At 39.2% G+C, this 25,439-nt stretch overlaps 1 protein-coding gene across 1 annotated transcript in view; it reads left to right on the forward strand.

The window, feature by feature from the left end:
* Nucleotides 1–33: 33 nt before the first annotated feature.
* The window catches only part of COPG2 (COPI coat complex subunit gamma 2), a 112,494-nt gene continuing 87,088 nt past the window's right edge, over nucleotides 34–25,439 (forward strand). The window contains exons 1-5 of the mRNA XM_055307518.1: nucleotides 34–139; nucleotides 1,356–1,408; nucleotides 1,981–2,061; nucleotides 5,525–5,596; nucleotides 20,161–20,240. Coding sequence (XP_055163493.1) covers nucleotides 103–139; nucleotides 1,356–1,408; nucleotides 1,981–2,061; nucleotides 5,525–5,596; nucleotides 20,161–20,240 — 323 coding nt within the window. The 5' untranslated portion in view covers nucleotides 34–102. The remainder of the gene's footprint in view (nucleotides 140–1,355; nucleotides 1,409–1,980; nucleotides 2,062–5,524; nucleotides 5,597–20,160; nucleotides 20,241–25,439) is intronic.

Raw genomic sequence — 25,439 nt, forward strand, 5'->3', positions numbered from 1 at the left:
GGCGCCGGGGCACGGGGCCGGCCTTCCTGCAGCCTCTTCCGCTCGCCGGCTGCGGCGCCTGGGACGGTTGCGCTGGGTCTGGGCGCTGGGAAGTCGTCCAAGATGATTAAAAAATTCGACAAGAAGGACGAGGAGTCTGGTACGCGCTGGGCTGCTGACGCCCACCCTCGGCCGCGGGGCCCCTTCCCCGCCCGCCCGCCGCCACCTGCTCTCGGGGACCGCGGACCCGCAGGCGTGGGCGCCCGGTGCGCCAGGGGGCCGGAGCTGGAGCCCGCCCCTCCCTCTCTCCCTCCCTCCCTCCCTCCGCCGGCTCCGCTCGGCCCCGCTCGGCCCCGCTCGGCCCCCCGCTCGGCTCCGCTCGGCTGCAGCCCCGGGCCTGCCCCTAGCCCCTCCCCCGGGCGCCGGAGCCTCCCCTCGGGTCGCGCGCCCCCGCCCCCGCGCCCGCCCCCGGGCGCAGCCCCTCGGAGCCGCCTCCGCCTCCGCCGCCGCCGCCGCTGCCGCTGCCTCCGCCGCGCCGCGGGGGGTGGGCTCCCCGCCGAGGAGGCGGGCCCGCGGCGCGTGGCGGAGGGGCGGGTGCGCGCGAGCTGGGGGCGCCGGAGGTGGTCCGCGGGGAGCGTGTCTGGGCTCGCCGGGACCGTGCGTGTGTGTGTGTGTGTGTGTGTGTGCGCGCGCGTGCACGAACCTGGAGGCGCCTGGGCCCTTCCAGCCTCCCCGAGGACCCTCACTGTGCCCGCCTCCCAGGGGATTACGACTGGCCCACGGTACCTAGGATGCTCGAGTTGCGTTCTTGAGACCCGTCTTTGATCCAGAGCAAGTGGGGAAGACGCCAAGCCACCTAAAAACACCCCCCCCCCGCCCAACCCCCCAACTCCCGAACCACAAGCCCTCAGTGTCTGGTTCGGCTCTCCCATGGTGTGGACGCTTGGGTTTAGTGAATCTCCATGGCCCCTTCCAGCTTGATAGCACTCTTGGCTATAAACTCTTTTCTGCCTCGAAGTAATTGTTGGAAACACGGAAGATAGGGAAATCCAGAAGGGTCCTAACACAGTCTCATTAATCTTAGCTGTGTGAACATCACGTAGGCTCGCAACAGTCCTATAAAAAGAGGACAAGGAAAGAAGACACTCTTTTTGGGCAGGGATCGTGCAAAAGAGAAGTGCAAGATCCTCAGTAACTAGCAACGACAGCTAGTACCAGAATCCATATGATTTTATTCAGTTGATATGTGTATTCGTAACGCTGGTCACTGTGATATCCAAGTGGTCGCTTCATTTAGGTGAGATATCCCAAGCATTCAGTACCCTTCTAAGTTTGTCTTGGACAGCTATTGAAGACATTTTTTGTTTATAACATAGGTAGTGGCTCCAATCCTTTTCGGCATCTGGAGAAGAGTGCTGTCTTACAGGAGGTATGACTTGGAAGTATATTGTGTTCTTTCTTTCTATTCCATTTTGGAATGGTGGGCAGAGAGCCTCCGGAATATGATGACCCGAAATAAGAATTGAAGGATGTAATAAATGTGTTAGGAAAATACAGACCTGAGGGAAGAGGAAGAGGGGTTACTTACCATAGGAGGGAGCGTGTCTAGAGCTTATAGAAACGCAAAACTGTGTAGACACTCTGCCACATGTTGATAATTTTAAGTAAAATGCCAAAGAGATGTTTAGCGCAAGGTTACTGAAGGAAGTTAAAGATATTAAGCTAATTATATTCAGATGATATAGATAAGTATTACGATTCTTAACACACATAAAGCCCATAAAGTTGAAGTACTAGATGTAAGGGAAGGAGTTAGTATAGATGGAAAATAAAGACCAAAGTGTATCGTATACTGTGATAAATTGAAAACTGTAAGCAACTAACATTATGTGGATGTTGTGATCAAAATATGTAATAGTCTATTTGATTAAAGTTGATCTTTTGTAATGTGATAGAAATGACAGAAAACATGCTGTTTAAAAATGTTTTTCGTTCCCACAGGCTCGCATATTCAATGAAACACCCATCAATCCAAGAAGATGTTTGCATATTCTTACAAAGATTCTTTACTTACTGAACCAAGTAAGCTATTTTGATTTTCCTCAGATTTGTTTCCTGGAAAAGAAATACATAACATTCAGTGAAGTACTTTTTGGAAAGTATAGTTAATTTTTAAAAATTCAATTTAAAAGTATATAGTGTTTGATTAAGGTGATGATATGTAAAACTTCTTGAGGACAAGGATTATGACATATATTTCTATTTTATTCATGAGGTACTAGACCAGCTAAGCACATAATAGATTGTCAACATTGATTTGAATTTAACAAGTATTAATGTTAAAACATGTTTAGATTTGTTCAGAGGTCTTTATGTCCCTCCAAAAATACAGTACAAAATCTTGGACAAATCCCAGATATTTTACTTTTTTTTGAAGGGGGAGGAGTATAATAGTGATGTTTTTCAAGCTTTGATTTTAATGCTTAGATTTTATATTTATTATCCCTACTGTACCATGCCAAGTGATATGATTCTGAGCTTAACCATTTTGGGCCTTAATGTCCTTGAAAAGGACTATAGAAAATATATTGAGGATTATGATAATACCTGTTTTATAGAGTTGTAATGATTCCACAAGATAATGAACGTAAAGCACTGAGAATAATCCTGGATGTGCACATTCAGGAATAGTTTTCATTCAGTCATTCAGCAGATATTTATAATACACCTACTGATTCTTTTTTTAAAAGATTTTATTGGGATCCCTGGGTGGCGCAGCGGTTTGGCGCCTGCCTTTGGCCCAGGGCGCGATCCTGGAGACTCGGGTCGAATCCCATATCGGGCTCCCGGTGCATGGAGCCTGCTTCTCCCTCTGCCTGTGTCTCTGCGTCTCTGAGACGCAGAGACACAGAGAGAGAGAGAGAGAGGCAGAGAGAGACGCAAAGACACAGGCAGAGGGAGAAGCAGGCTCCATGCAGGGAGACAGACATGGGACTCAGTCCTAGGTCTCCAGGATCATACCCCCGGCTGAGGCAGTGCCAAACCGCTGGGCCATCGGAGCTGCCCACACCTACTGATTCTAATGCACTGTTTTAGGCACTGGGGATATAGCAGACAAAATCAACAAAACTATTTGCCCTGATGAAACATAGATTCTGCTTGTTATTACTGTTATTTTATTTTTCTTGTGTTTTTGATTGTTTTGTTTCAGACTAAAAAAATTTCATGGAATGTCTAGGACCTTAAAAAATATGATTTTGTTTTTTTAGATTCACACACACATGTACACACAAATACACATACATATATACTTCAGGTGGTTAATATATGGTGTTAAGAAGACTGGTTCCTACTTGAATTTCATGAGAATATCTTATTTTTACTTTATTTCATGACTGAAAACATGATGAAGATTTATAGTTTGCAAATGGAGACTGAGCAACAGGTTACTCTTTTTTTTTAAGATTTTATTTATTTATTCATGAGAGACACACACACAGAGAGAGAGAGAGAGAGAGAGAGAGAGGCAGAGACACAGGCAGAGGGAGAAGCAGCCTCCATGCAGGAAGCCTGACATGGGACTCGATCCTGGGTCTCCAGGATCACACCCTGGGCTGAAGGCATCGATAAACTGCTGAGCCCACCTGGGCTGCTCAACAAATTACTCTTACATAAAATATATTCTTGTACAAACATATCCTTCTGTGGTACCATATTAGAAACATTTAAGGCAAAGTCAGTTTGATTTAATTTTTCATAGCACACAATGTGTCCAAGTTGGCTAAATCCATTACACAAGCCTAGTTTTGAGTAGTTGAAGGTGTGCTGAATACAGCCTATACTTTTTTTTTTTTTTTAAATTTTTATTTATTTATTTACGATAGTCACACACACACACAGAGAGAGAGAGGCAGAGACACAGGCAGAGGGAGAAGCAGGCTCCATGCACCGGGAGCCCGACGTGGGATTCGATCCTGGGTCTCCAGGATCGCGCCCTGGGCCAAAGGCAGGCGCTAAACCACTGCGCCACCCAGGGATCCCTACAGCCTATACTTTTATATCGACTAGTACTTCTTTGATGAGCAACTCATGTTGAAACATTTCATTATCTTGATAAGGAAATTACAAGTATAATCTGATAAATAAACACAGCTACATAAACAGGTTTGGGAACCTTAGTTTTACCTTTGGCCTAATTCTTGGTATTGCTTTATGGAAAAATACTTTTACATTTCTGTCACAGCAACCTACTCGTATATTCTGAATTTCAAGTCTAAAAGTCAGAACTTAGGGTTTACTGCTGTGACTAAAAGGTGCATGGACTTCTGTCTATTCATTAAGTATTTATGAGAGAAGTCTCTTGCTGATGAGCATGTTGAGCACTCTGATTTAAGTAATTGTGAATTCTTATATTTTGTCTTTAATCTTCAGCATTTAAAGCTGTTCATCAAAAAAAATTTTTTTTAAAGATTATATTTATTTATTCATGATAGAAATAGAGAGAAAGAGAGAGGCAGAGATACAGGCAGAGGGAGAAGCAGGCTCCATGCCGGGAGCCTGATGTGGGACTCGATCCCGGGACTCCAGGATTGCCCCCTGGGCCAAAGGCAGGTGCTAAACCGCTTAGCCACCCAGGGATCCCCAAAATTTGTTTATTCTTATACCCATGACAGATAGACTGAAAACTAGTTATATTACATGTGAGATCTGAAGCCCTGAAAAGTGATTGAGCCTAATGCATTATGAAGATTGCTTTTAATGAAATTAAATATTGAAATGTTAAGGCCTCAGGTGGTCTGTAATCTGGAATTTTTTGACTGTGAGTGAAATAGGTTATCTAACATCTTGCTACTTAAAAAAATGGCATTCCGAGACCAGCAGCATTTGTATCACCGGGAGCGAGTTAGAAATGCAAAATTTTAGGCTTCACCCAGAGCTACTGAAGCAAGATTCTGTACTTTGGCAAGATCCTCAGGTGATTTATTTAAACATATTAAAGTTCTGATCCAAGTTATTTTCCAAAGCCTTGCTTTTATATAACTAATCCGGTTCGTGCCCTTTCAGTTGGTCCCTTTGTGCCATGTTTTTTGGATTTGTAATATATAGTTCTTCACAACGTAATATTTGTTGTACTACGGTATGTCAGGCTTTGTGCTGGGCATTACATTATAGGAATATAAAAGGTGTGATCTCTGCTTATAGGCAGTGTAGTAATAACATGCCACTCAACTTGCTACTACTTTCTACCTCTTTGTAAATTGTGGTTCTCTAGGGAAATTAAAATATTTCCTGCTAAAAGGTTAGAGACTACTATTCCAGAGCTTTTTATAACATGGTGTGTGATATTGAATTATTTCAAATAAGGAGTGGACAAAATGGCCATGCAGGTTTATAAATTAAAAGCCAGAAAAATAGCTTAGAGGCAGAATGTTTACAAAGAATTTTCTTCTCAAGTTCTAAAAGATTTTTGCAGAAATAAAGAGAAAGTCCTTAATATACTTTTTTTTTTTTTTTAAGTTTAAGAAATTGTTTAAATTTTCCCTAGGGGGAACACTTTGGAACTATGGAAGCCACAGAAGCCTTCTTTGCAATGACTCGATTGTTTCAATCTAATGATGTAAGTATATTTTATTATTTTAGACTGGAAAAGCTCCTTTTATTCTTTTTTCTTGGGGAACTTAAGAGTGTTCCAAATTAGAAAAGGTTGCTTGAAATATTTAAAATTATATAAGCATTATTTGTCTTCATAAAATTTTTAAGTGTTCATTAAATGCTGTATGAATATGAAAGATTGACAGATAACAGCACAAAGCTGTTCCTTCACAGATCTCATGCAGTCATAAAAGCTATTCATATCCAGCTTGTGGCATGCCATTGTGAAAGTGGACTGGTGTGGAAGTCAGTGGACGTAGCTACCACATCTCTAAGTTCCTAGTCAAGTTTCTGGTGGGCCTGGGGTTGCTGTTAGCAGGGCTGGCTGGTGAGAAGAACAGCCAGATGCAGAGTGGGAAAGAGGATATGGAGTAGGGAAAAAGAAGAGTAAGGACAAACTAAAGCTGCCAGCACCTCTGCATTTATTTCTCACTGCCTTAAGACACCCTGACTTTCAGAACATAATGGCTGCTGCTTTACTTCTGTTTTCTCTCTTTTTTAATTTAGTTTTATTTATTTCTTCATGAGAGAGACAGAGAGAGGCAGGGACATAGGCAGAGGGAGAAGCAGGCTCCCTGCAGGGATCCCTTGTGGGACTTGCTCCCAGGCTCCCAGGATCACAACCTGACCCAAAGGCAGATACTCAACTACTGAGCCACCCAGGCACCCTACTTCTGTTTTCTAAATGCGGTGCGTTTCTCTTTTGCCCAGCTCTAGCTCAGAACCTACAGGGAAGGGAGTTCTGGGAGATAGACTTCTCAGCTTTCTGATGACATAAATTGTCCAAATCTTGCAGTATTTTTGGTATGTACCACATATCTTCACAGGCCACGTTTTGTGCCCAACCCCTAGGAACTTCTAGGATTTGTGTGTAGTTATATGTTTGGATAATGATAAGCTTCCGGGGTAGATCTCAGGAACTCTGCAGTCTCTCGTAGGGCAACTGTCTCGGTGAGGCTATAACACATTCTTGAGGCAAAGGGAGACTGATTTCCTTAGAGAATGAAGAGCTGCTTCTACTTTCAGAAGAGGCTTGGGGAATTTAGAGAGTTCAAGGTACTCAGTTTCATCAGAATCTGCCTGTATGTCCCCATCCCAATTTTCAGGGTCCCACTCCTTCCCAATCCCAAGGTCTCCCTTTAATCCAAGATGCTCCACAGGGTGTGTATTGAATTTTCGTTGTCTTTCAGCCACATGGAGGGTTTGCTTTTCAGAATTCACAGCCTTGGGTCCACATGACACAGGCTTTTTATTTTGGTGTTATGGAAGACTTCTAGTCCGTTACCCAGACGTTGAGCTGTAAATTTAAAACTCCATATTCATTTCTTTTACTAAGTTCTCCAGTGTTCTTAGTAGCAACTACTCCATTATATCACATATTTTTACAAAATATTCTATGGCAGCAACTACTGGGTTACCCAAACCTAGTCTTTTATAGGTCCCTAATGATGCTTCTTTGCAAGTGATGATTTAAGTATTTTGCTTCTGCATGCCATGGCCTACGAGTTTCTTCTTTACCACTAGAAACAGGGTCATTAATGCCTTTAATCAAATCAGAGAAGCAATTTCAGATTTTTATTGTTAAGGTCTTATTTCCCTTTAATCACTTCCTGTACCAGAAATTCAGAGTTCAATCAGGAAGGCAGAACCACTGTGATTATTATAGGTTTATGTATTAGAAGAGTGAGACTAGAAAGCCAGGCATTTCAGGCTGCTGGAGTAGGGAGAAGGACTATTATAAAAGTTATGGAAGGCTGTCGCCTCTTTGTGGTTCTGTGGCTCTGTGAGTTTGCGGGCCAAAGTGCTGTTGCTCAGAGGGCTGGCGGCTGGAAAGAAGAGCTGGCCAATAGAACAGGGAAGAGGATGCAGAGCAGGGAAGAATCAGAATGAGGACAAACTAGAAGCCTCTAGCACAGGGGTTGTCTTAAGAAAATAATGCATGCAATAGTCTTCCAGAAAATGGATTGGGGAAATGTAGGTTGTTGGACAGTACGAATGACCCCTTGGAGTTAGTGGTCATGAATTGAAGGTATTACCTGGTAGCAGAGTGAATGTTTTTCTCCTGCTACAGGCTTCAGGTTGCAGTATGGAATGGTTAGAGATTAGATTTAATCAGGGTTAGGGTTTTGCCAGGTTAGTAAGCAGAGGGAAAAGCAAGGAAGTTGAGTGACTGAAATATTAACTATGGAATCTGGTTAGGAGGCAAGTAAGGACGGGGACTGATTGGGACAGTAAAAAGTTGATTGAATTGATTGGATTGTAGATCCTGATGGTGTGAAAGGGCTGCTGGAGTCGGGAGTGGTGGCTGGAGAGAGAAATACCTGGAAGTGGAAAAATGAAAATAATGATACTGTTAATTGTTGGGGATGATAGTAGAAGTGGGTGATTGCAGAAGGAAGGAGAACAGGACCATTGGAGAAGAGGCCAATTCTACCCAGTGGTTAGAGTTTTAGAAATATGGTCTGGATGAATATTGAAGTCACCCATAATTATTACTGGGATAATATTGGAGATAGCGATGGTGAACAAGGTACTAATTTATTTTTTTTTTTAAAGGGAAGTAACCAGAGGTCTAGATATATAGCCAGGAGTGGTGGCAGGTGATGCAACCTCAAGGCATAAGCTTTAAAGCCAGATATTTTTAGGGGTGAACAAGGTACAGTGAGAAAGGCAGTATAGAGAAATTTAACAGGTAGTGAGCTTCCCCACATTCAGGTCTAGTGGATGAGGGTTGAAGGAGAGACAACAGCCACCAATGGGAGGGCTGTGAGGGGGTGGTTCTCAGGGAGGAGCCAGGTTTCAATTAGAGACAAGATGGGGACTTTAGGAGAAGAGTTAAGGATGTAAGAGATTTTGCTGATGAAAGTGCCAGAGAACGTGGTGGAGGGTTTGGGAATTGATAAGGATGGAAGATAGTCAGATTAAGTGCTGTTCCCAGCTGGATGGCAAAAAGTGTCCAGGTGATGAATAATGACCCAGGGTATTTTAGGTTGTTTGTAGTGACAGGAAAATAACCACGTACAGCACACTGTGATTCATTTTGATGATCACTTAGGCAGAATATGGAATTAAGGGTGTATTTTTTTGGGGGGTAAGAAAGGGAGGTGGGGATTTTGCTGGTAGCATGTGGAGCTTCTTCCTTTAGCAGAGGGTAATTACTATCTTGATATTGGTAACCTCCTGCAAAGGTTTACATCTATATATATTGCATATATTTGTATCCATAATCTATACTTAGTATAAAAATATTATCACTAAGTGTATTTTGTATATATTTATTTTTTTGTATCACTAGGTGTATTCTTTTGTATCATTAAGTGTATATTTTTATATTTAAAAATATAAGTGGGGGCACCTGGGTGGCTCAGTTGGTTAAGTGTCTCCCTTCTGCTCAGATCATGATCCCAGGGTCCTAGGATCGAACCCCATGTTGGGCTCCCTGCTGAACAGAGACTCTACTTATCCCTTTCCTTCTGCCCACCCCCACCCTCTACTTGTGCACTCCCTTTCTCTTTCAAATAAATAAATAAAATATTTAAGAATATATATATAAGTGATTGGGGTACCTGGGTGGCTCAGTTGGCTAAGTGGCTGACTCTTGATTTCAGCTCACATCATGGTCTCAGGGTCCTGGGATTGAGCCCTGTGTCAGGCTCCATGCTGAGTGCAGATTCTGCTTGAGGATTCTCTCTCCCTCTTCCTCTGCCCCTCCCCCCCATTCTCTCTCTCTTTCTCTCAAGTAAATAAATCTTAAAAATACATATGTGATCATATTATTATTGCAGTTTTCAAAAAATTTTTTTTTGCAGTTTTCAAAATTAATGTTTTCAAGATTACTCTCTTGCTGCACATACTTCCACTTTATTCAGTTTCACTGCTACACGTATTCCCAGTGTGTTAGTATACAGTATCTCTATTTATTTGTCCATTCTCCCATTGGTAGATATGTGTTGCTTCTACTTCTTTGTCATTACAAATGATGTTATACATAATGCTTATGTACATGTCTTGTGCACATACTAAGAATTTTTCTAGGATAGATACCTATGACTGGAATTTCTAAATAATGCTAGTTATTTGATCTTATCAAGTTGATCTTTAACTGATCTTGTACTAATTTACACAGACATTGCTTCAAATCCTTACTTGTTCCTGATAATTTCTTATTATCAGACCTAAATGTTTGCTATTCAGAAGAATGTGAAATGGCATCTCTTTGTAGTCTTAATTTGCATTTTCATGATCATTGCTGAAATTGAAATTCTTCCTATGTATAGTGGCCATTTACTTTCTTCCTCTGTGAATTGTCTGTTCACATTCTTTGCTTATTTATATTTCTCTTGTTGACTTATAGGAAAATTTTTTTATTTTAGTATTTACAAAAACAGCTTTACTGAGTGTAACTTATATATAATAAAATTCACCAATTTTAAGTGTACGATTCAGTGAGTTTTGACCAGTGTATGGAGTCCTAGAACCATCCCCTCACTCTGGATACAGAAACCTCTCATCACTCCAGAATATGCCCCTGTATCCCTTAGTTGTCTGACTCCTGTCTCAACCCCTAGCACTTAGAAGTCAGTGATCTACTTACTGATACCACAGTTTTGCATTTTCTAGAATTTCACTTAAATTTAATCATATAGTATGTAGGCTTTTATGACTTTTATGTCTAGTTTCTTTCTCTGAGCTTATGGCCTTTGAGACTGATCCAAGTTTTTTGTGTGTATCAGTAGTTTCTCACTTTTATTGCTGACTAGTGTTGCATTGTATGGAGGTAGTCTAGTTTACTTATCCATTCACAAATTAATGGATATTTGAGATGTTTCCAGCTTATGGATTTTATGGACAAAGCTACTAAAAATATTGAAGTAGAAGTCTTTGTGTGTACCTGCTTTTATCTTCTTTGCTTAATATCTAGGAGTGGCATTGTTGGGTTCACATTTCCTTAATGATGAATGTATTAAGTAAGTATATGCTTATTTGACATCTGTATATCTTCTTTGGTGAAGTATTAGCTCAAATTTTTACTTTTTTTAAAAAAGTCATGCCACTTTTCCTATTGAGTGATAAGTTGTCTTTATATTTTCTAGGTACAAGACCTTTATCAGATAGGTGTTTTATAAAAATTTCCTTCCAGCATGTGGCTTGGATTTTCATTCACTTGTACTGTTGTCTTCTCCATTAAAAAAAAAAAAAAAAAAAAAAGGGCAGCCCCGGTGGTGCAGCTGTTTAGTGCTGCCTGCAGCCTGGGGTGTGATCCTGGAGACCCCAGATCGAGTCCCATGTCGGGCTTCCTGCATGGAGCCTGCTTCTCCCTCTGCCTGTGTCTCTGCCTCTCTCTCTCGCTCTCTCTGAATGAATAAATAAATAAATCTTTAAAAAAAAGTATAATTTTCATAGAATAAAGTCCTTTTTAGAGTATAGTTTTATGATTTTTGACAAATGCATATAGTAATTATTATCACCGTTGCAATCAAGATTTAGAATGTTTCCATCACTCCAAAGAATTCCCTCCTGCCTCTACATATGATCTATTCTAACTATCCTCAGCCCCAGGCTACCACTAATCTCTTCTTTCTGCATAGTTTTGCTTGTCTGGGAGGTCATAAAAATGATATCATACCACATAAACTCTTTTGAGTCACGTGGCATAATGCATTTGATGTTTGTCTGTGTTATTGTTTACATGAGGAGTTTGCTTCTTTTTATTTCATTGTATTCTATTTTATGGACGTACCTCAGTTTGTCTGTTTGCTGTAAGACTTGTGTGCTGAAAGTTACAATACTGCTGACAGAAATTAAAGAGACCTGAATAAGGGGAGATAACCATGTTTGTGGAGCAAAAAACACAATATTACAGTGTTAATTCTCCTCAAATTGATCTTCAGATTCAACGTAATCTGAAGGATATTTGGTTTGTTACCAGGGTTTGGTGGCTATGAATAAAGTGGCTAAAAACATTCGTGTCCAAATTTTTAAACATAAGTTTTTATGTCTCTTGGGTCAGTTCTTAGGAGTGAGATTGCTGCTGGGTGGTATGATAAGGTGTACACATATTTAACTCTGTAAGAAGCTGCCAATCCCTCTTCCATTTCCACCATCATTGCTGTTTGAAAGTTCTAGTGACTGCATTCTGGCTAGCTCTTGGTATTGTCTTTTTTTTGCCTTTTTAAATTTGTTTTTATTTATTTAAAAAAGATTTTATTTATTTATTTGACAGAGCACAAGCACACAAGCAGAGGGAGTGGCAGGCAGAGGGAGAGGGAGAAGCAGGCTCCCCACTGAGCAGGAAGCTCGACATGGGGTTGGATCCCAGGACCCCGGGATCACGACTGGAGCTGAAGGGAGATAGATGCTTAACCGACTGAGCCACCCAGGCGCTCTAAATTTGTTTCTTTTTAATTTTAGCCATTGAATAGCTATATAGTGGTATCTCTTTGTAGTTTTAATTTGAATTTTCCTAATGGCTAATAATCTCAAACATCTTTTTGTGTGCTTTTTTTGCTTTGTATATATCTTTCATGTTAAAGGATCTGTTTATATCTTTTTGCCCATTTTTAATAATTTGGTTGTATATTTTCTTAAGTTTTGAAAAGTCTTTGTGTATTCTGGATACAAGTCCTTTATCAGATATATTTCCTAAATATTTTCTTCCCGTCGTTGGCTTGTTTTTTTCATTTTTTAGTCTTTCAAAGAACAGAAGTTTTAAATTTTGAGGAAGTCCAGTTTATCAATTTTTTTTGTATTGTGGATTATGCTTCTGATGTGTATTATAGAAATCTTTGCCTAACCCAGCATCACAAAGATTTTCTCCTATGCCTTTTTTCTAGGCATTTTGATCCATTTTGAATTAATTTTTGCATATGGTACAGGGTAAGGATTGGATTCCGCTTCTCCTTTCACCATTTTCTCCTTTTTCTCCTACTTTGTTTTCTCAACAAACGGTACTGAAAAAAAAAAAGAAAAAAAAACAAAAAACAAACGGTACTGAATAGTTGCATGTCTGTATGGATGGAGGAGGGAGGAGGTTATTGAGTTACATTGGTACACTGGAACATTCTGTTTTATTTCATTGATCTATATCTTTATTCTTCTTCCAATATTACACTATCTTGATGACTATACCTTTGTAGTAAGTTTTAAATCTGGTAGTGCATGTGTTCTTTTTTTTTTTTTTTCCCCTTTTTGGAAAAAGTTTGGGTATACTGGGTTCTTTGCTTTTCCATATGAATTTTAGAATCAGCTTCCAAGTCTATATTTTAAAATCTGTTGAAATTTTGATGGGGATTACATTGAATCTGAAGATCAGTTTGAGAATTAACATTGTAACGTTGTGTTTTTTGCTCCACAAATATGGTTCTCTCCCCTTATTCAGGTCCTTTTAATTTCTGTCAGCAGTATTTGTAGCTTTCAGCACACAAGTCTTATACATATTTTGTGAATTTATCCCTAAAGTAGTTACGATTTTTTAAAATACTATTGTATTTATTATATTGTTTGTAAGTAGTTTCTAGAAATTAAATTGATGTTTTGCATATTGACCTGTTTTCTGTGATTTTATTAAATTCATTTATTATTGCTAGGAGTATTTTGGAAGATACTTTAATTTACTTTTTCCTTTTGAATCTGTATGCCTTTTATTTGTTTATCTTTCCTTACTGTCTTCTTGCACTGTTGTACACTATAAATAGAAGTGATGGTAGGGGACATCCAGGTTTTGTTCTTGACCTTATGGGGAAGGTATTTAGTCTTTCACCAGTAAGTATGGTGTTAGCTCATAAGTTTTTCATAAATGGTCTTTATCAGTTTGAGGAAGTTCCATTCTATTCCTAGTTTGCTGAGATTTTGTGTGTGTGTGCGTATGTGTGTGTGTGAATGGGTAGTGAATTGTGTCAAATAATTTTTCTATATCCATTGGATTATAATGGCTTTTCTTTTTCAGTATGTTAATATGATGAGGTTCATTTATTTATTTTTCTGGAAAATATAAAGTCTTTCATTATTTGTTAAAATTTCTTAAGGATTTTTGAGTTTGTGGGTCATGAAATATATTGATCTGTAGTTTTTTCTTATGAGATTTTTCTCTGGATTTTGTATTTGAGTAATGTTGGCCTTGTGGAACAAATTGAGAAGTGTTTCTTCCTTTCTTCCTCTTCTGCTTTCTGGAAGAGTTTTTGTAGAATCATTATTAATTTTTCTTGAAGTGTTTGATGGAGTTCAGTATTGAAGCTGTTTCTTTTTTTTTCTTGAGAGGGAGGGGAGGGATGGAGGGAGAGGGCAAAAGAGAATCTCAAGCAGGCTCCACATACAGCACCTGAGGAGCCAATAAAGGGCTCCATTTCACAACCCTGAGATCATGACCTGAGCCAACGTCAAGAGTCAGACACTTGACCAACTGAGCCACCCAGGCACCTCAAAACTGTCTTCTGTTAAGGGAAGGTTTTTGAAAATTAACTCCTTAAAAAGAAATGGATATGGTACTAGTCAGATTATTTAGCTTCTTCAGTGACCTCTGGTAGTTTGTGTCTTTCAAGAAATTTGTCCATTTCATGGAAGTTGTTGAACTTTGTTTCCCTAAAACTGTTCACGATATTCTTTTATTTTTTTAGTGTTTGTAGGATCTGTAGTACTGTCTCTTTTTTCATTCTGATATTGGTAAATTGTATGTTTTCTCTTTTATTCCTGGGAAGTTTATCTGGAGCTTTATAAACTTTATTGATCTCTTCACATAACCAGCTTTTTGTTTCATTGATTTTTCTCTGTTAATTGCTTTTCTCTTCCAAACTGCAAAAAAAATTGAATACTGAAAAATCAAGCCATAGAAGGGGGAAAGAAAGAAAGAAAGATCAATCAAGAAGGACAAAAATAAATCATGTAAGATGGTAGATATAGACCCAAATATATTATTATCTACGTTAAATGTAAACGAATAACAGAAAGAATGTTTATAAAAATTTACTATATACATATATGTATGTGTGTGTGTATCTATCTATCTATCTATCTATCTATCTATCTATCTATCTTCTGTTCTGTTTCTAGCCAGATGCAGTTAAGGGATTAGGTTTACCCTGCTACTGGAGATACCTAGAAAACCACACAAAATATATTACACAAAATTTTCAGACATTAGATTAACAAGTTTCCCAGGATTGTGATCTCAAGAAAAAAGAAAAACAAAGTGAGCTCTAGGATTGCATTAGTTCATTGCCCAGAGTCTGATTACAGGTATCAGGTCAGGAAGGGCACACTGACAAGGAGCCTAGTTATCTCTCTGAGTTGAGAAAACAGAATACAAGGAAACCAACCAAGAAAGCCGAATTTGTAGGGCAGAGTACTAGAGAGGGAAGAGGTCAGGGGAGAGGGAGAGAAGAAAGGAGGGAGGGCAGTTCTAGCAATTTGCTAAGGGGCTCTCCTTAAATCTTTGGATAAGAATTGATCTGTGCATGCATAAAAGGAAACTACCCAATGCCAAAGAAAGAATCACCAGAACACAGGGCTGAGAATAGTTCCTATTCTTTAAGCTTTTAAGCTTAAAAAGGCTTAAAAGCAAGCCTCAAAAGTAAAAGTCTGAGTCCAGGTAACTTGTTGGTGATGAATTTGTTACAATTCATAATATCTGAAGAGTAGAGTACAATACCATGTAAAAGAATACAACAAAATCAAGCACCTAACAACATAAACTTAACAATGTAAACCATCCAATAAAAAATTAAAAATTTGCAAAGAAGCCGGAAAATGTTATACATAACCAGAAGAAAAATGGATCAATAAACCCAAACCCAGAAATAATAGGATGATGGAAGAAGCAGATAGTGACATAATAGCGATTATATATAGAGAGCCTATAATGCCTAAGGATATAATAGAAAAACATAAGAATGAGGAGCAAAATGCAAGGCATCCAGAGAGACCCAAATGCACGTTCTAGAAGTTAAGGGGAAAAAAATTTATGTGAACTTGCATATATAAAATGAAAAATAGACCTCATGGGGTTAAGCAGATTAGAGACAGGGAAAAAATCAGTAACCTTGAAGACAGAAACTATCCAGAATAAAGCCAAGAGAGAAAAAAAGACTGTATAAAAATGAACAGAACATTACTGGGATAATAGCTTGGAAATTCTTTTAGTTGTTTCCCTAGAAATCGCAACATGATTATTTGCCTTTCAGAATTTAGTACTCATCTTTATCTTGTACCTGTTCGTGGAAGATTTGAGAACCTTAGGACACTTTTAATCTTTATGTATATGAATATATAAATATATATGTGTACATATGCATACACACAAACACACATACATATGTATATCATAACACATCCTTTCTTGTGGGTTGTTTTGGTTGTTGTTCATTGAGATTTATCCATGTCCTTAGCACTTTTTAAAGAAAGCCTTTATTTTTATTTTTATTTTTTTTAAAGATTGTATTTATTTATTCATGAGAGACACACAGAGAAAGAGAGAGGCAGAGACACAGGCAGAGGGAGAAGCAGGCTCCATGCAGGGAGCCTGACATGGGACTCTATCCTGGGTTTCCAGGCTCAGGCCCTGGGCTGAAGGTGGTGCTAAACCACTGAGCCACCCGGGCTGCCTGAAAGCCTTTATTTTTTAAGAGAAATTTTAGGTTCACAGCAAAAGTAAAAGGAAGGTACAGAGATTTTCTGGGTACTCCCTGCACATACAGATACCCCCATTAGCAACCTCCTTTACCAGAGTGATGAATTTGTTAGAATTCATAAACCTACATTGACATGTCCATAATCAAAGTCCATAGTTTATGTTAATATTCACTCTTGGTGTTAGACATAATGTGGATTTGGACAAATGTATAATGACATGCATCCATCATTAAATATTATACAGAGTATTTTCACTGACCGAAAAAGTCTTCTGTGTTCCATCTATTCATTTCCCATCCTAACCCCCAAACCCTGGCAACCACAGACGCTTTTACTGTCTTCATAACATTGCCTTTTCTAGAATGTCATGTAGCTGGAATTATATAGCATGTATCTTTTTCAGATCAATTTCTATCACTTAGTAATATGCATTTAATTTCTTCCATGTCTTTTCACGGCTTGATAGTTCATTTTCTTTTTAGTGCTGAGTAGTACTCTTTTGTCTGGATGTACCACAGTTTATCTATTCACCTACTAAAGGATATCTTGATTGCTTCCAAGTTTTGGCAATTATGAATAAAGCTGCTATAGAGCACCCAGCTGGCTCAATCTGTAGAGTGTACAACTCTTGATCTTGGGATTGTAAATTTGAGCCCTATTTTGGGTGAAGAGATTAAACATTTTTTTAAATTAAAGATAAAATTTAAAAAAATGCTATAAATGTCTGTATGCAGGTTTTTATGTGAGACATAAGTTTTCAACTCCTTTAGGTAAATACCAAGGAACATGATTGCTGAATTGTACGGGAAGAGTATATTTAGTTTTGTAAGAAATCACCAAACCATCTTTCCAGTTGGCTGTACCATTTTTATTCCCACCAACAATGATTGAGAGTTCCTGATGCCCCACATCCTTGTCAGCATTTGGTGTTGTCAGTGTTCTGGATTTTGGCCATTCACATGGGAATGTAGTGGTATCTTGTTTTAATTTGCCTTTCCCAAATGACATATGATGTGGAGCATCTGTAATATATAAACAACTCTAACACTTCAATACTTAACACTTTCATATATTTGTCATTTGTTCATGTTTAAGTGAAGTGTCTTACAGTCTTTGGCTCATTTTTAATCAACTTGTTTTTCTTATTTTTTACTTTTAAGAGGTTTTTGTATATTTTTGGTGACAATCCTGTATCAGTTATGTATTCTACAAACATTTTCTCCCAGTCTGTGGCTTGTCTACTCATCCTCTTGACATTGTCTTTTGCAAAGCAGAAGTTGTTTTTTTTTTTTTTTTAAGATTTTATTTATTTATTCATGACAGACAAAGAGAAAGAGAGAGAGGCAAGACACAGGCAGAGAAAGAAGCAGGCCCCACGCAGGGAGCCCGACATGGGACTTGATCCCAGGTCTCCAGGACCAGGCCCTGGGCCGAAAGTGGTGCTAAACCGCTGAGCCACCGGGGCTGCCCAGAAGTTTTTATTTTAATAAAGGCTTCTCTCTCTCTCTCTAAAAAAAAAAAGCGGGGGGTGGAGAGGATGCCTCTTTGCTCAGTCGACTAGGTGTCCAACTCTTGATTTTGGCTCAGGTCATGATCTCAAGGTTGTGAGATCTAGCCCTACATCAAGCTCCATGCTGGGCATAGAGCCTGCTTAAAATTCTTCCTCTCCCTCTGCTCCTCCTTGCTTCAACCTATATTAAAAAAGACTGGTTTATTCATTATTTCTTTTATGATCGTACCTCTTTTGGGGTTTATCTAAAAAGCCATCATCATACCCAAGGTCATCTGTGTTTTCTCCTATGTTTTCTTCTCAGAGCTTTACAATTCTGCATTTTATACTTAGGCCTGTGATGTGTTTTGGGTTAATTTCTGTTGAGAGTGTAAGGTCTGTGTCTAGATTTTTTTTTTTTTGCATGTGGATGTCTAGTTGTTCCAGTATCATTTGATAAAGAGACTATCTCTGCTCCATTGTACTGCCTTTGTTCCTTTGTCAAAGATCAATTGACTGTATTTATATGGGTGTATTTCTCAGTGTCTATTCCCCTCCATTCATCTATTTGTCTCTTCTGCAGCTAAGACACCATACTGTCTTATTAACTGTTCACCACTTTTCTTTCACTCTCCATTTCTTGGTATATTTCTGAGTTATCTAGAATTATTTCCTCCGAGCCTGAAGAACATACCTTTTAGAATCTTGTCCTTCCTAAACTTTGGATACTTTATCCTATGCTTGTAGGGCCCTGGGCCTGTACTTCTGTGGCTATGAGGTGTTTGCTTTTCTACTTTGGCATCTATGAATTTCACTTCATTTTACCGTTGGCTACATAGTTAAACTTTTTGCTCCTATTTTATTCAGCATTTCTGTGTTTATTTAGGCAGTATATTTAAGTGGTTACTGGCATATCTTTGCCAACACTTTGTATTATCATTCTTAATTTTAGCCATTTTGGTGGATGTGAGGTAATATCTGAAATATGGTTTTTTGTATTGCTCTGATGACTAATGTTGAGGGTCCCACACCCATTTTTTGTGCTTTAGCTGAATTTTTTGTGTCTCCAATTTTTTTCTGGTTTGTGGTAGATTTTTATTTTGGGGGTGGGTGAGGCAAATTTTCTTCAGCTCTGAAGTTTTGGTTCTTTTTGTTTTCTTCTCCTGGTAGCTTCATATGGCTGTCATCTGCCCCATTCATCTGACCTGGACTGGCTTTCTCTTTCTTGGGGTGATTTTTTTCTCTGTTCAGTCACCATGAGAATCCTCACTGTTTTCTTCTCTTCCCTTAATGGGCTCAATAGTCTCCACCAGGTTCTTTCACAGTTTGGAGTCTGTAGCTGGACTGATGTATTTGAGTTTCACTATGTATAAGAATTGTGAAGTTGCTGGTAGGGAATGAGGCTGGGCAGGCCAGAGGAACCAGTGCCCATAGTGTATGAATAAACCAGAGACCAAGTGAGTAGGAGCATAGATAAAACTTTACTAGTATTAAGTGAACAGTTACGTTGGACCCAGATATCCATATAAAAATCTTGATAATTGAAAATGGAAGTTGGTTATACAATCACACACACTTTAAGGAAAAGCATCTGTATATGCTGGACTGAGGATGATACAGAGTCTGCATGTCTCTCCATCCATATATGTAAAGAATTTTAAAGATACACTTTCTAGGATAAGCTTTTAACACTTGGAGAAACCTGTCTTTGGATTCACATTGTCAAAGTTTAGATCTCTGTATAAATATCATTTTTTAGGGCAGCCCCGGTGGCGCAGCGGTTTAGCGCCGCCTGCAGCCCAGGGTGTGATCCTGGAGACCCTGGATCGAGTCCCATGTCAGGCTCTCTGCATGGAGCCTGCTTCTCCCTCTGCCTGTGTCTCTGCCTCTCTCTCTCTCTCTCTCTCTCTCTCTGCATCTCTATGAATGAATAAATAAATAAAATCTTTTTTAAAAATATCATTTTTTAATTTTTAATTTACATTTTAAAATTTTAACCTAGATGTTTTTCACTGTGTCAGTGCATCATTTACTTGTTTAGGAAACAGTAGTGTTCTGAATGTTTTCTCATCCAGATATTTTTAAAAGGATTTTTTTGGTAGACGAGAATCTTATTAAGAATGACCTAAAAAATGTGGGCAGCCCAGGTGGCTCGGCGGTTTAACGCCACCTTCGGCCCAGGGCATGATCCTGGAGACACAGGATCGAGTCCCACGTCAGACTCCCTGAATGGAGCCTGCTTCTCTCTCTGCCTGTGTCTCTGCCTCTCTCTCTCTCTCTCTCTCTCTCTCTCTGTCATGAATAAAAAAAAAGAAAAGAAAAAAGAATGACCTAAATGTATCTACTTGAGTCTCTCACTTCAACTGTTTAAGAACCATTTCCTTGTAGTAATCTGCCTTTTATAAATAATTTTTCAGCAAACACTGAGAAGAATGTGCTACCTTACCATCAAAGAAATGGCTACAATCTCTGAGGATGTGATAATTGTCACAAGCAGGTATGTGAATGGTCAGAGTCTTCCATGGGGTACTTATGTATTTAATAGAATAATTGTTCCTTTTCTATTAACTTTACTTTTTGACTATAAGAAAACAAATAGGAATTTAAAAAATCTTAAAGCATTCTTTCCTAAAATGTGGTTTGTCATCATGTGAAAACCATGCCCATCTGATAAAGCAGTCAAAAGGCTGATGCTAATAGATTTGCTAATACGTTTTAAATGTTCATAGTGCTATGTAAACAGAACCAAAATGTAAATGACACATTAACATAAAATATTTACAATACTTTATACAATGAGTATAAATGAGTATACAATAAGTATTTCAAAGGCTAGTACATGTATTATGTAAAGAACTCTTCTACTTCAAAAAAATTCCAGTAATAATTCATAAAATAACCAATATAAAGGATCTGATTATTCTTTTTTTTTTTTTGGATCTGATTATTCTTAGTCATTCTCACTAGTAAGCAAAAAAAATTAAATTAAAAACACAAATGAATTGTAAGATTTTTACTCATCAAATTGGCAAAAGAGAAAGAAAAAAAAGCAGTAGGTGCTTGCACAAGAAACCGACATTCTTGTATATATAGGAACAGAATAATAAATTGATTCAGTTTTTTTAGAAAGCAGTTTGGGATCCCTGGGTGGCGCAGCGGTTTGGCGCCTGCCTTTGGCCCAGGGCACGATCCTGGAGACCCGGGATCGAATCCCACATCGGGCTCCCGGTGCATGGAGCCTGCTTCTCCCTCTGCCTGTGTCTCTGCCTCTCTCTCTCTCTCTCTCTGTGACTATCATAAATAAATAAAAATTTAAAAAAAAAAAAAAAAAAAAAAAGAAAGCAGTTTGACAGCATTTAGATGTTGAACATTTGAAAAGTTTTATCCCTTTGACTCCGTAATACCACATCAATGGAACTATGCTCAGAAGATAATCAGAGATAGCACAGGAAGACTTATATATAATGTTCATTGGGCAGCCCCGAGTCCCACGTCGGGCTCCCTGCATAGAGCCTGCTTCTCCCTCTGCCTGTGTCCCTGCTTCTCCCTCTGCCTGTGTCTCTGCCTCTCTCTCTCTCTCTCTCTCTCTCTCTCTCTCTCTCTTTCTCTCTATGTGTCTCATGAATAAATAAATAAGATATTTTTAAAAAAATTTAAAAAAATAATTTTCATTGAAACACTGTTTACACTAGTAGAAAGGGTAAAATGATATAAATGTCTGCCATTGTTAAATATAATTTAAATAACCATGTTTTAATCAGATTATGGGATTATTTTAATTTTTTGAATATGAAAAAGTCCTCAAAAAGTACTGAATGAGAGTTGGATTTAAGTCTGTGTTTTTTATATATAGTCTCTCTTTTAAAAATATTTTATGTACATATATAAAAAAATATATGGATGGAAATATATTGATATATTACCATTAGGTCATCTCTGGGTGTTTGGGATTGTGGCTATTTTCTTTAAAATTTTGAAAATTTCCAAGTGTTTCAGACTTTTATTAAGTACATATATATAACAAAATAATATTTGTATATTATATAAAATTATATATATGTTTATATAATATGTAATATTTGTTAAATACGTATATATAATGTTATTTAAAGAAGAACTGCCTTCCTAATTATTAATTATAATTCATTTAAGTGGATTTGGTTTTTGTATAACAGCATAAATTTTGGAGGAGGGTGCTTGTTTTTAACCAGCAGTTGTATTAGATCTAGTTTCAATTAGTAAAGCTTTCAGCTGAAAATAACGGAGAGCCAGATGTAGTCACTAGGCATAGAGTCGCTAGTGTTGGTTTCAGTAGTGTAACAGTGTGAGGGCTGGTGACTCTTGAATCTCACATTATTGTAAAATAGACGCCTGAATTACTGGCAGTGCCCCAGTCAAGGTGGGAGGGGTACTGGGAAGGGGGCCAGGGAGGACCAGCACCATCTGCCTCTTTCATCAGGTATGCAGTAGCTTTTCCCAAGGCAATTTGTAGATTTCATTTGCCACAGCTGTGTTACACGACTATCTTTAGGCCCAGGAAAGTGATTATTTAGCTTTTAAAGGCCAAGTATTAGGGGCAGGCAAGGGAGAAAGAATTGAAAATGGGTATTGGATTAGTTAGCTAACACTATCTATCTGCCACGAGTAACAAACTGAAAATCTTCACTTAGATTGACATACTCACTAAATTTTGGAAAAATTAAAAATAGGTCAGGGTTTTTTGTTTGTTTAGCTATTAGTACTTCCCTCTGAATCCTGTTAGGCTGCCATGAAGTGTGGTTTGCTTCTAGCTCATTTTAAGTTGATTAGTAGATGTAGTAAGCAGAATAATGGTCCTCCAAAGATCTCCCTAGCCTAATTCCCAGGACCTGAGAATATGTTAGGAATATTACACCGCCAAGGGGAAGTAGAGTTGCCAATTACCAAGTAGGGAGAATAGAATGATTATTCAGATAGGCCCGATAAAGATAAAGGTCCTTAAAAGTAGAAGAGAGAAGCAGAAGGGTCGCTCAGTCAAGACATGTGACAGTGGAAACAGGTCACAGATGCAGTGTTGCTGGATTCAGAAATGGGGGGGGGGGGGCTGTAAGCCAAGGAATGTGGGTGGCCTCTAGCAGTTAGAAAAGGCAAGGAAATGGATTCACCCCTACAGCTTCCAGAAAGGAATGTAACCCTGCTGACATCTTGATGTTATCCCAGTGAGATGTGTGTTGCATTTCTAATTTACAGAACTGCAAGATAAAGAAATGAATGTGGTCTTAAGTCTCCAAATTTGTGGTAATTTGTTACAGCGGCAATAGAAAACGAATTGATTTTGTAACCTATAAGTGTATCAAATCAACACTTTGTATGCTTTAAAATTATACAGTGTTCTATGCCAACTATAACTCAGAGTTGGGGGAAAACTACTGAGATTTTGGTACCTGGAAGTGGGTGCTGCTGTAACAAATACCTGAAAATGTGAAAGTGGCTTTGGAATTGAGCAGTGAGTAGGTGCTGGAAAAATTTGGGGGAACATGACAGAAAAGAATCTACATTACCTTGAACAGAGCATTAGTGGAATCCTGGATGCTGATGACCTTGGTAGACTCAGAAAGAAGCGAGGAGCAGGGTAAACATTTCTCACTGTAGAGAACGCTCAGATCATGTGAACATACTGGTAGAAATATGGACACTAAAGGCACTGCTGGGGAGGGCTCAGGAGGAAATGAGGAAGGTGACAGCAACTGGAGGGAAGGGGACCTTTATCCTGTATTGGCAAAAACCTTAGTAAGATTGTGTCCTGCAGTTATATAGAAATAGGACTTGTGAGCTTGGATGTTTAACTGAGATTTCCAGAGTGTCAAGGTGTGGCCTAGTTTCTTTTGACCACATAGAGTAAAATTTGAGAGTAGAGAAATAAATTGAGAAGATGCCTGTTAAAGAACCAGGAGTTCTTTACAAATATCAAATCATTATGTTGTGTACCTGAAACTGATACATTATATGTCAATTATACCCCCCCTCCAAAAAAAAAAATCAAGAGTTCTTGATTTGGGAAATATGCAGCCTACCCAAATGACAAAGTGTGCTAAGATCAAGAGATTCAGGGGTGCTTGGGTGACTCAGTGGTCAAAAGCATCTTCCTTCGACTCAGATCATGATCCCAGGGGTCTGGGATGGAGTCCTGCATCAGGCTCCCCACAGGGAGCCTGCTTCTCCCTCTGCCTCTCTCTGTGTGTCTCTCATGAATAAATAAATAAAATCTAAAAAAAAAAAAAAATCAGTAGCAAAGTGTGCTCTAGAGGAAAAGTCAAAAGAGTTACTCTGCAGGCTTTTACCAACACCTCAGAAAGATGAAAAGGTAAGAGAGTCTTCACTCATACACAACACTCTGAAGAGATCAAGGATGGGTGTGACTCAGATTCCCTCAGCATCTAAGCAGAAGCCAGAAAGAGAGATGGGACTGTTTAGGCAAGATCTGTGGCAGAGTCTCCTAAGGGAGTGAGCCCCTAGACTTACGTGGTAGTCCCACAGGCTCTTGAGAATCTTTCAGCAGCAGCACCACTGCCAGCCTGGACTGACGGGGACAAAGAGCGGATAAAGTGAAAGAAGGTTGTCAGAATCCCAGATTCTACAACAGGATACTGGCCAAGAACACTCTTGAGCTTTAAACACATGCCTCCCTGACAGAAAGGGAGGATGGCTCTGAAGGCAGGAGTGCAGGCCCATAGTGTGGATTTGAGAACAAATGAGAAATCTGCTGGCACCTGAAACCTTTTCCAGTTTGCTTGGCTGGATCTCAGAATTGCTTGGGATCAGTGACCTGGTTTCATTCCATTTTTTTTTTTTTAAGATTTTATTCATTCATGAGAGACACACACAGAGAGAGGCAGAGACACAGGCAGAGAGAGAAGCAGGCTCCATGCAGGGAGCCTGACGTGGGACTCGATCCCGGGACTCCAGGATCACGCCCTGGGCGTGAAGGCGGCGCCAAACCGCTGAGCCACCCCGGCTGCCCCCATTTTCTTTTTGTAAACAGCAGTGTCTGTAAGTGCTATCCTGAGGTGGCCCGACCCTTGTATGTTGGGAGCAGAGAACTTGTTTTCTAGTTTCACAGGCCCATAGGTGGAGAGGAATTTCGCCTCAGGAGAGTATGCCCAGTTGCATCTGTGCCTAACAGATGATTTTGATGAAAAGGTTAGGATTTTTGAATCGGTGAGATTTTTGATGAGGTTTTGGACTTCGAATTGGTGCTGTGATGCATTAGATCTGGGGGCGTCTTGAGATGGGGTGAATGTATTTGCCTGTGAGAGGGAAGCAACCTTGCTGACATGGGGATTTTATCCTGGTGAGCTCTATGTTGGACTGCTAATCCTTGGAACGGTAAGATAATAAATTTTTATTTTAAGCCACTAATTGTGGTCATTTGTTATAGCAGGAATAGAAAACTATTAAAGTAGATGACCACTGTGCATATGTGGACAGTTGTGTGACCTGGCTAAGAAACCATGGAGATTAAGAAAACCTGAAGGCAGACACTTCATAAAATAGTATACAGATGGCCAATAAGTACATAGAAATGTTCTCAATATTATTAGCCATCAGGGAAATGCAGATTAAAACCTCAGTGTGAGGGGATGCCTGGGTGGCTCATGGTTGAGCATCTGCCTTCAGCTCAGCGTGTGATCCCAGATTCCTGGGATCGAGGCCCTGG

This window comes from Nyctereutes procyonoides, unplaced genomic scaffold (genome assembly GCF_905146905.1).
Source record: "Nyctereutes procyonoides isolate TBG_1078 unplaced genomic scaffold, NYPRO_anot_genome, whole genome shotgun sequence".
Lineage (NCBI taxonomy): Eukaryota > Metazoa > Chordata > Mammalia > Carnivora > Canidae > Nyctereutes > Nyctereutes procyonoides.